This window comes from Physeter macrocephalus, chromosome 16, assembly GCF_002837175.3.
Source record: "Physeter macrocephalus isolate SW-GA chromosome 16, ASM283717v5, whole genome shotgun sequence".
NCBI classification, from domain to species: domain Eukaryota; kingdom Metazoa; phylum Chordata; class Mammalia; order Artiodactyla; family Physeteridae; genus Physeter; species Physeter macrocephalus.
In genome coordinates, this window is record NC_041229.1 from 61,629,302 (window position 1) to 61,640,471 (window position 11,170).

The following is an 11,170-nucleotide window of genomic DNA, read 5'->3' on the forward strand; positions in this document are numbered from 1 at the left end:
AAAGAAAGAAAGAAAGAAAGAAAGAAAGAAAGAAAGAAAGAAAGAGAGAAAAAAGAAAAAATAAAATAAAACCTACCTGTCCATCTAGACTGTTAGGGCCCTTGGCTTCCCCTATTCCATGGAAGAAGCCTCTGCAGTCTCTCCTTCTAAGTCACACCTTGGGATCTCTTTGACCCTCTTTCCTGGCAGAAAGGTAACTCAGTGTAAACATTTGCAATAGATAACTAATAAGAACCTGCTGCATAAAAAAATAAAATTAAATTAAAAAACAATTAAATACATAAAACAGAAAAAAACAAAAAACGTTTGCACATACCCCAAGCCTTTCCCAAAGAGTTCCCCAGCCAGCAACTTCCTGGGCTTAAACTCTTCCAAAGAACCCTCAAGAGGAGGCTGTCACTTTTGGTCACTGGGAATATTATAATCTCTCTAAACCTTTGCTCATTCTGAGGTGAGCTGGGCTAGGAAGAAGTCAAAGGTGTCCAAGGTAAGAGGGCAGAGTCACTGGCTCTGAGCAGTTTAGTCCTTGATTCCAGGCTTCTGCAGGAGCTGCGCTCTGTGTCCTGGCTCCCCCATGAAGCAGATCAGTGCTATGAGTTGCTGGACCTGCGGCGGGCTCTAGCCAAAGAAAACCACAACGCTCTGCGGCTGCTCCATCGCTGCCTGCATCTCTGCACATCCATCCTTCATCTGGTAAGAGGCTCCGATTTATTGTGAGCTTTTTCTCCAAGCTGAACTTGCCAGTGTTTCAGCCTTCTCTTGGCTTAAGCTTCCCTGTGTGTTCTGGACTCTGCAGTTGGCTCAGAGCCATTGTCCTGTCCAGCAACAGCAGTCTCTGCTCTAGGTGGATGGATTAATAACAGGTAGGCAGAGACTTGGACTCAACCTTTTCCTAAGGCCATGAGCAGAGAGGAAAAGGAACATAACAACGTCTGTTTTTTTCAGTTGTTCGTGCCAGGAGCATTAGAGAATTTGAGGGTTGGAATTCTGATCTTTCGTGCTGCTATGCTCATCTCTGAGCATATCTTGAACCTTTGACAGGCCACTGTGGCTGGTAGAAGCATCCAGTCATGGAGTTCTTCCTTCGTGTGCCTACTTTGTATCTGTGGTACATGCCACCTAAGTACAGTTTATTGAAATTTTTGCATATGTATACACCCATGTAACTACCAGCAGGTCAAGATATAGAACATTTATAGCACCTCAGCAAGCTCCCTGGTACCTCTCTCATCAGTGCCTCCACAAAGGTAACCACTACTCTGACCTCTGTCACCATAGATTAATTTTGTCCGATTTGGAATTTCATGTAAATGGAATCAGGCAGCATGTGCTCTTTTTCGTCTGGCTTTTTTCCACTCCACATTATGTTAGTGAGATTTATCCATAACATTGCAGGTAGTAGTGGTTCACTCTTTTGTATTGCTATATAGTGTTTTACTATAAAAATGTACCACAATTTATTTGTTAATTCTCCTATTGATGGACACTTATGTTGGTTCCAGTTTTTTACTACTGTGAATAACTGTTATGAACATTTTTGTATGTCTTTTGATGGACATAAACACTCATTTCTTTGAGGTATATATTCTAGGAGTGGAATTGCTGGAATAGGGTTTATGTATGTTTTACAGTGCCAAACAGTTTTCTAGAGTAGTTGTACCAGTTTACATTCCCATCCGACTTATAGTTGTCTTGTGATCTCATCAGCACTTGGGAGTGTAAAGGTTTTTAATCTTAGCCAAATTGGTGAGTGTACAGTAGTATTTTATTGTGGTTTTAATTTGTGTTTCTGTGATCACCAATGATGTTGAGCATCCTTTCATATTTTTATTGGCCATTTTGGTACCCTCTTCTCTGAAGTTTATTCCTTATGTTAAGGATGTTTGTAATTCAGGGGTTCATAAGGTGGAAACTATACTTTGGAGTTTAAAAGCAAATTCTGGGCTACAGCTGGAAACCTGTAGCAGAAGGTAGAACCTGTCTATGAGTTTTTTGCACTGTTGTATTCTAAGCATTCATTGCCATTAAGATAGAAAATGCAGTTTAAAAAATACTGGCTGTTTTTTCTTAGCTTCTGTCTATCTGCATCTTCTCCAAACCACCCCTACCTGCGATGGAGGGGAGGACGCCAAGAGAAGCATTGTGTGGTTGCATTTAATAGTTTACTTTTTTTCTTTACCAGATGTTGAGCATCCTTTCATATTTTTATTGGCCATTTTGGTACCCTCTTCTCTGAAGTGTCAAACCTTTGCTCATTTTTGATTGGGTTGTCTGGGGTTTTTTCCTACTAATTTGTAGGAGTTCTTTATATATTCTGGATATGAGTTGGTATCAAATATATACATATTGTGGACATTTTATCCTAGTCTGTGGCTTACCTTTTTACTATTTTAATGGTATCTTTTGACGAGCAGAAGCTCTTAATTTTCTTGAAGTTCATTTTATTATTATTATTATTATTATTTTGGTTAGTGTCCTTTGGGTTCGGGTTTAAGAAATCTTTGCCTACCCCATATTCTCCTATGTTTTCTTCTAGAAATTTTATTACCTTATCTTTTACATTTAGGTGTATGATACATTTCAAATTAATTTGTATGCATGGTGTGAGGTGAGAGTCAAGGTTTATTTTTCTCATTTATTGAAAAGAGTTCCATTTCCCGACTGAATGACAGTGGTGTCTTTTTCTTAAATCAGATGATTGTGTATGTGTGGGTCTGTTTCTGGACTCTGTTCTGTACCATTAATCTATTTGTCTATCTATTTGTCAGTGTCATGCTATCTTAATTATTGTAGCTTTATAATAATTCTTAATATCTGGTGTTGTTAGGTCCTACAGCTTTTTGTTATTCAAGATTTCCCTAGCTATTCTAGGTTCTTTGAATTTCCATATATATTTTAGGGTCAGCTTGTTAATTTCCACAAAGTAATTTACTGGAAACTTTTTTATTAGCTTGCTTTGAATCTATGGATCAATTTGGGGGAGAATTGATATCCTAACAATATTTAGTTTCCTAATCCGGGAACATGGATCTCTTGATTTATTTTGATTTCTTTTTTCTTTTTTTAAATTAATGTTCTTTTAAAAAATTAATTCATTTTATTTTTGGCTGCGTTGGGTCTTCATTACTGCACGCAGGCTTTCTCTAGTTGCGGCGAGCAGGGGCTACTCTCCGTTGCTGTGCACGGGCTTCTCATTGCGGTGGCTTCTCTTTGTTGTGGAGCATGGGCTCTAGGCGTGCGGGCTTCAGTAGTTGTGGCACGCGGGCTCTAGAGCGCAGGCTCAGTAGTAGTGGCGCATGGGCTTTGTTGCTCCGCGGCATGTGGGATCTTCCCGGACCAGGGCTCGAACCCGTGTCCCCTACATTGGCAGGAGGATTCTTAACCACTGCACCACCAGGGAAGTCCCTCTTTAATCACTCTTAACAAGGTTTTGTAGGTTTCCTTTAGAGGTCTCGAAAATATTTCATTAGATTTATTACTAGATATTTGATATTTTTTGTTGCTATTATAAAAGGTATTTTAAAGCATTATTGTTTTCTAATAGTTGCTATACCATACACAAAAATTAATTCCTGGTGGGGCTTCCCTGGTGGCGCAGTGGTTAAGAATACGCCTGCCAATGCAGGGGACACGGGTTTGATCCCTGATCCGGGAAGATCCCACATGCCTCAGAGCAAGCCCGTGTGCCACAACTACTGAGCCTGCGCTCTAGAGCCCGCAAGCCACAACTACTGAAGCCCGCGCGCCTAGAGCCCGTGCTCCACAACAAGAGAAGCCACCACAAAGAGAAGGCCGCTTACTGCGACGAAGAGAAGCCACCGCTCACCGCAACTAGAGGAAGCCCGTGTGTAGCAACGAAGACCCAACGCAACCAAAAAAAAAGAAAAAAATTAATTCATGGTGGATAAAAGACATTAAGTATGAAAAAAAATCCAAAAAGCTTTCAGAAGATATTATGGGATAATATTTTTATCATCTCAGAGTTTCTTAAAATATAAAAATTATAAACCATAAAAATAATAAATGTGTCTATATTAAAGTTAATGTTTAAAAAAATCACCATAAAAAGAGTGGAAGGAAAAGCAAATGCAACAATTCCCTCTTTTTGTGGTGCTATGTGGAGTGAATGGAACCTGTCCCTGTTGGCAGTCACCCCAAAGGTGGGGGTGGTTAGTGAGGGAGGATGAGTAATCAACACAGCTGGCAACTGAATTGTTACAGAACCACGCTTGTAATCTGTGCTAAATAAAAACATGCTGCTGATGCCCATTAAAATGTAGCATTACTGGGGCTTCCCTGGTGGCGCAGTGGTTGCGCGTCCGCCTGCCGATGCAGGGGAACCGGGTTCGCTGGGAGGATCCCACGTGCCGCGGAGCGGCTGGGCCCGTGAGCCATGGCCGCTGCTGAGCCTGCGCGTCCGGAGCCCGTGCTCCGCAACGGGAGAGGCCACAACAGAGGGAGGCCCGCATACCACAAAAAAAAAAAAAAAAAAAAAAAATGTAGCATTACTGAATAACTCAAATAGATTAGAAACAAATAAATAATGATATTAAATGCGAGTGTTTGGTAGACACTCTTACCAATTTTTAAGGAAGTTTCCATCAATTCCTAGTTTGTTAAGAGGTTTTTTTTCATGAATGGGTATTGAATTTTGTCCAGTGATTTTTTTTTTCTGCTTTTATTTAGATGATCATGGGATTTTTCTCCTTTAGTCTGTTAATATGGTGAATTGTCAGTGTTAGACCACCTTTGCATTACTGGGATAAACCCATTTCCTTCCTTCCTCCCTTCTTTCCTTCCTTGTGTACCTTTTAATTTTGATATAATTTCAAACTTATTAGGAGAGTTGCAAGAACAGTGTAATAAACTCTCATATACCTTTCACCCAGATGGTTATTTTTGTCCCTTTTATGTTATCATTTATGCTCTTTTTCTTTCCCTATGTGTATATACGTTATTTTGCTGAACCATCTGAGAGTGAGTTGCAGACATCAAGTCCATTTACCCCTAAATGTGCCAGTGTGTTTTTTGTAAGAACAAGGACATTTTCTTTTATAACTATAGTACAATTATAAAAAATTAGGAATTTCACTTTGATATGTTCTACCATCTAACCCACAATCCTTATTAAAATTTGCCAATTATTTCAATAATGTCCTTTTTTACTATGTTTTCTTCCCTGCTTTATGATCCAATCCAGAATCATACATCACATTTAGTGGTCACTGAGAGATATACATTAAAAATCCCCTCCTATGACTGTAGATTTATTAATGTCTCCTTGTTCTTTCAGTTTGCAACATGTATTTCAAAATCATGTTGTTATGTGCATAAAGATTCATAACTTTATTGATATGAAAATGTCTTCACTTTTATTACTACTTTTCTACTAGAGTTCTCTTTTGTCTGATATTAACAGCATCAAGCATTTGCTTGAACTGTCTTTTTCTATCCCTTTGTTTTCAACCTCCCTTTGTTACTTTGTTTTATATATATCTCTTAGAAAGAGCTGGAAAACGTTTAGTCTGAGGGTATATGTACAGGCTTGGATTTGTTTTTCCCATCTCATTTTGGTGTTTTCTATTTCCTGTGATTTCTGTTTGATTCTTCCTTGTGTTTCTTCTCCTTCGATGGGTTGTTTTACATTTTTGTTGCTATTGCTATCCTCTTATGATTTGGATGTTATACATTTTATTCTTCTCGTGGTTACCCAGGAACTACTCAGTGTCTACTCATCTCTCTTAGTTTCAGAATCTTGATTTTATTTCTTTTCTTAGACTCCTACCTGGAGAAAGGCTTGTAACTCAGTTCTGGGCAATGAAACTTCAGTGGAAGTCACTGGGAAAACTTTTAAAAAGAGGCAGATCCAACTGGAATATCTTTTTGGACCTTTACTCCTGTCTTATTGCCTAACCCTTGGATGAAATTTCTGGTGCTGGGGAAGCCATCTCACCATGATGAGGGTGAAAGGCATATGGAGGATGGAAGAAGAGGAAGATAGAGGGAGCTTTGTTCTGACTGATATTATTGGGGCAATATGCCATCCATGGATTTCTTACTGCATTAAATAAACCTTTACTTGCTTAAGCCATACTTTTTCTGGTTTTCTCTTCCTTGCAGCTGAATGCCTATGTAAGACATTTATACACCTGCCTAACAGAGGTAGCTGTTCAATTTATATTTTTATAACAATGTTTCTTTCATGTCTTTTCCTAAAAATACCCACTCAGAGAGGCCTTCTCTAGTCACCCTATTTAAGATTGTAAAAGCTCCTTTATTATGAGCACTCCTGATCCTCTTTTCCTGCTCTGTTGTTTTGTTCACAGCACTTATAATTTTCACATACAATATAAATTTATTATTTATATGTTTATTGTATATTATTTATTTATTATGTTTCTTGTATGCCCCCCAACAAGAGGGTAGGGATTTTAATCTGTTTCATTCACTAATATGTCTCTATTGCTTACTATAGCGTATGCCATATAGTAGGTGCTCTGTGAATATCTGTTGACTGAATGAATGCCAAGTTGAGTTTGTGTCTGTATCTTTCTTCTAAGCAGAATAAAACCTTAGCACTCTTCTAATTTCCTTTTCTCCTCTCTTCCTCTCCCCACCCTCTACCCTTCTCATTATGCTTTTATTGATATCTCCTGGAAATTTAGTTCTAGATTGTTATGAACATTCTTGTTTTATAGCTACTCATTTAGAATTAACAATGTGTTTCACAAATTGTTTTTTGCTCATCAGAGCTTCTTGTAGACCGCTTTATCCTCTTGTATTCATTTTCCTCTGTCAGGAATATACTGTTGTTTATTTTTTTTCCAGAGAGAATCTGTGGATGGTGAATTTTTAGTCTTTGTATATCTAAAAATGTCTTTATTCATCCTCAAACTTCAGTGATACGGTGGCTAGATACAGTATCCTAGGTTTTAAAAATTTCCTTAGAACTCTAAAGATATTGCCCCTAATGATGAGGTTTTAAAAACATATACTGATAAGATGTTATGGAAAAACCTAAACTTTTTGGCCAACCCAATAATTATTGTTGTTGTTGTTTTTATGGTTTTATCCTAGTTGTCACTCAGTAAGCCCTTGCAATGTGAGGTGGTACATTCTTTTTACAAACATTTACTGTGGAACTGGCCATGCCAGGCACTGTGTTAAGCAGTGGAGACATGAAATAAGGTGTGACGGAGGCCTCCTTGGAGAATTTACAGTGTAGTGGATGAGTCACACGAATAGATAATGGTGCACTGGACTAAGGACTATGACGTGGGAAGCACTGGGTATTGAGAGTATTGCTAGAGCGCAGAAGAGGACACCTCGCCAAGTCCAAGGCATGTCCGTATGTGACATGCCTAGCTTAGGTCTCAACTGCCTTGTGTCTGGATCTCAGAAGACTGGGATCTGAGCTCAGAGTTAGCAGAATACAATCCACAGACACCTGTAGTTCTAATCACAAGCTCTGTTGAGCATCAGAAAGAAGAGGAGAGCAGCAAGGACAAAAGGTCCATCTGGCCAAATATGTCTTTCTGGTGTCTCTCCTCTGTTCCTCAACAGGACAGGCCCAGAGGTGGCAACTATCAGCAGCCTTTGTAGGTTGAGGAACTTCCCAGTTGTGAGAAGAACCCACAAAGAGGTCCCCAGGCTTTTAACCCTATTCCCTGTCCCCCACTAGAAAGTCTATGTCAGTAGCCAGAGACAGCTTCTACTCTCACAGAAGGCAGTGTTGTGCTGGTCAGCAGGCCACATCACCCAGGCCTAGTGATTGGACTCCATATCCTGGAATAATTGCTGAACCTTACTTAGCCAGTCTCTCTTTTTCTTTGTCTAATCTATGCATTGTGAATCTCTCTATTTATACATGCACAAATTTTCTATTTGAGTTCCATCCTGGGGGCTTTTAGCAGACAGGCCTGGCCTATCAAAATAACGCACTGTAGCCTCTCAATGTATGTTCTCCATTTCACATCTTCTCTGGTCACTTAAAGATTTCCAGGGCCAATCTCTACTAAAAAGGAGCCATTCATGTGTATATCTAGGTTTTAGGGTCCATGACCTGAGAGCTTTGCAACAGGCCAGTGGGTGGCCAGTTTGGTCTCCATCCCCCTTGCTCCAGTGAATTTTCCACTGTCTATTCTAACAGATTCACGAGGATACATACCACATGCAACAGGGCCTGCAGGAGCAAGTAAAAAGCTGCAAGAGGATCAGGCCAGGCCAGGGCTCCCTATACCTTCAGAGGGTGCAGTGCCAGCAGCTGCAGCAGAAGCTGAAGCAAGCAGAAGCCTGGTTGCTGCAGATGGGACAACTGGCCCGCCTGGTAGACTACATGATTTGCCAGAACCTCGTGTCCATCATAGAGGACGAGATAACCTCTTTTGTGGCCAACATCTTGCAAGTGAGGTGGTGGGTGGCATGTGTGGAGGCTGGCGGGCAGTCAGGGGCCAGCTGGTAGGGAGTGGATACTGACATCTAGCCCCACAACCTCTCTTGACCCTCCTTTACAGGCCCCAAGGCAGAAACCCTTTCTCTCAGCGCAGCTGGTCTTTGACAGTTGTGGCCAGCTGTCACATGAGCCCTGTATTGAAAATATGATCCAGATTATAACTGGGGGCCTAAGGTCTACGAAGGTCTCTGCCCTGAAGGTATTCTGGATTGGACAGGGGGCTGCCTGTAGGAATTCCCAGTTCCTATATCCTCTGTGTAATCAGAAGCTCTCAGTCTGGTCTGAACCCTCATTGTTTGCTATTTCTGCCTCTTCTCTGTACCTTGGCATGAAGGTAATGCAGTGTACAGACCCGAAGACCTTCTGGGATTCCCTGTATTTTGAAGGTATTTAAGGAGCCCTAGGCAGTGGGGAGGAAGGGTGGAAGGAGGGAGAAGGACACGTGCAGTGTCCTAATGGCCAGAGAGTCAGGCACTGGGCATGGATGGAGCAGCTCTAACCTGGGTCTGCACATGTGTTGGGGGGTAGGAGAGTGGAGGCATGTTTTTGCTCACTCGTGCATGTGCCTATGTGTATGTGTGTGCACTCACATGAGTGTAGTGAGAGGTGTATGAAAGAGTGTGAATACATTGTCCTCTGATTTGTCCTAGCTCCATGAGGTTTTTCTCTAATGTCATAATGGCATTTCATTTACAGTTGGATTTGATTGCTAAGTTAATTTGTACTTGTTTGAAGAACTCTGCCTCTTCAATATTTGCTTTATTTCATGCAGCTCTTTTTCATTTCATATAGAATAATTCATTAGTATTATTGAGCTATTTTATAGTTACCAGTTATCATTGATTATCAATCCTCAAACTAGTAAATCATCACGGAGGAAATACACCTTCACATTCCCTTTATTTGGAATACTCACGCTGTCATAGATAAAACCATTAAATGCATTCAGTCACCTCTGACATGTAGGTGCTTTTTCATTTTCCCATTCAACTAGTACGTTTTCATTAAGATGATGTAAAGACACCAGGTTAATTTTAGGAATTAGGTGACAAGGAAGAAAAAGGGTCATTGAAAGGAGCCTGTGTTTTTCTTTTCTTTGTTTGTTTTTTGGCCACGCCTCACAGCATGCAAGATCTTAGTTCCCCGACCAGGGATCGAACCAGTGCCCCCTGCAGTGGAAACTCGGAGTCCTAACCACTGGACCGCCAGGGAATTCCCGAGCCTGTGTCTTTAACAAATCACACCAGTTGCGGCACATTTTTTTCTCAAGCGAATCTAGATTAATCAATAGAGATTATTGATGTTTGTTTTACCTGGTATAGTGGAAAAAGGAAGGGCTCTGAAATCAGACAGGCTAGTTCACTAATCTGTAAAATGGGAAAACAAAAATACCTCACTTGCAGCATTGTTTTGAAGAATAAAAGAGTAATATGTTTAGAACAGTGCTCAGCACATAGTAGTACATGTTACAGATAGTATCTTATTAGTAGTAGTATTAAAGATTTAAGTAAATCATACATTTCATAGTGCTTCCTCATTATATGATGTACTAATTCACATTATGCATATGCTCCAGTATTTTCCTTTGACTGGCAAAACAAACAAACAAAAACCCCTTAAACTTTTATTCTAAATTCTAGTGAAAGTGAGAATATTCACTTGCAATGTCTTAGGTTATCCCTTCTACTTTTAGAAAAGCATCAGGGACTGATGTATTTAGGGGTGAAGTGTCACAATACTCATATCTTGCAAGTATTGGGTTGGCCAAAAAGTTCATTTGGGGTTTTCCATAACTATGGAAAATCCTGAATGAACTTTTTGGCCAAACCAATAGTTTAGGGAAAAGAAAAATAGAAAGAAAAACAAGAAAAGCAATGTGGCAAAATGTTAATAATTGTTGAGTCTAAGTGGATAGATAAAGAAAGGAGTGTGTAGAACCTTTAAACTTTTCTACATGTTTGAGATTTTTCAAAATCAGAATTTGAAGGAAAAAAACAAGATCAGCATGGAAAATCAAGTTAATATCGTGGAGGAACCAGAATCAAAGTTCTGATTTGGGATTTTTCTGTAAGTTCTTTATGAAAATTAATATAATATACAATAAACATGTAGCAGGTAAAACACTACAAGTAGTCTTTAAGAAATACATTCATCTGAGAAATCTTTTACTTAAATGAGGCAAAATTTGTATGGCATTTTAACCAAATTACAAAATGATTTCAGTACCTCCATTTACACCCAAAAATATGAAAAATAAGCCCCTTATAACAGAAAATTATATATTTACTAGATTCTAGTCCCTAGAAGAATACCCAGTGCTTTACTAATAAAGTGCTTGTAACATATTCTCTGTTTATAAGCTACGTTCTATGACATTTTCCAGAGGACAGTCTTAGAACTGGAACATTTTGAGACCCAAAAGAGGTTATTAATGTTACTATCGGATGCTCTTACAGTCTTATCGGGAATATTCTTCAGCTTAAAACTGAGAAATACAATCAGATAATCATTTTTCTCATCTGAGGTGTCAAGTTCAGGAACTATTACCTTGAAGTTCTTACTTTAACTTTACTATGGCAATATCCTACCAAGATCGGAATATCTTTTTGAGAAATGAAGGAAACAATAGCAAATATCAACAAAACTAAAAGCTGGTTCTTTGAGAAGATAAAGAAAATTGATAAACCATTAGCCAGACTCATCAAGAAACAAAAGGGA

General features: G+C 39.4%; 1 protein-coding gene across 1 annotated transcript in view; it reads left to right on the forward strand.

Annotated features, from left to right (window-relative positions):
* DNHD1 (dynein heavy chain domain 1) overlaps positions 1 to 11,170 on the forward strand; it is a 78,264-nt gene that overhangs the window by 10,765 nt on the left and 56,329 nt on the right. Inside the window, 4 exon segments of the mRNA XM_007102994.3 lie at positions 537 to 693; positions 8,150 to 8,404; positions 8,514 to 8,651; positions 8,787 to 8,838. Of these exon segments, the coding sequence (XP_007103056.2) occupies positions 537 to 693; positions 8,150 to 8,404; positions 8,514 to 8,651; positions 8,787 to 8,838 (602 nt within the window).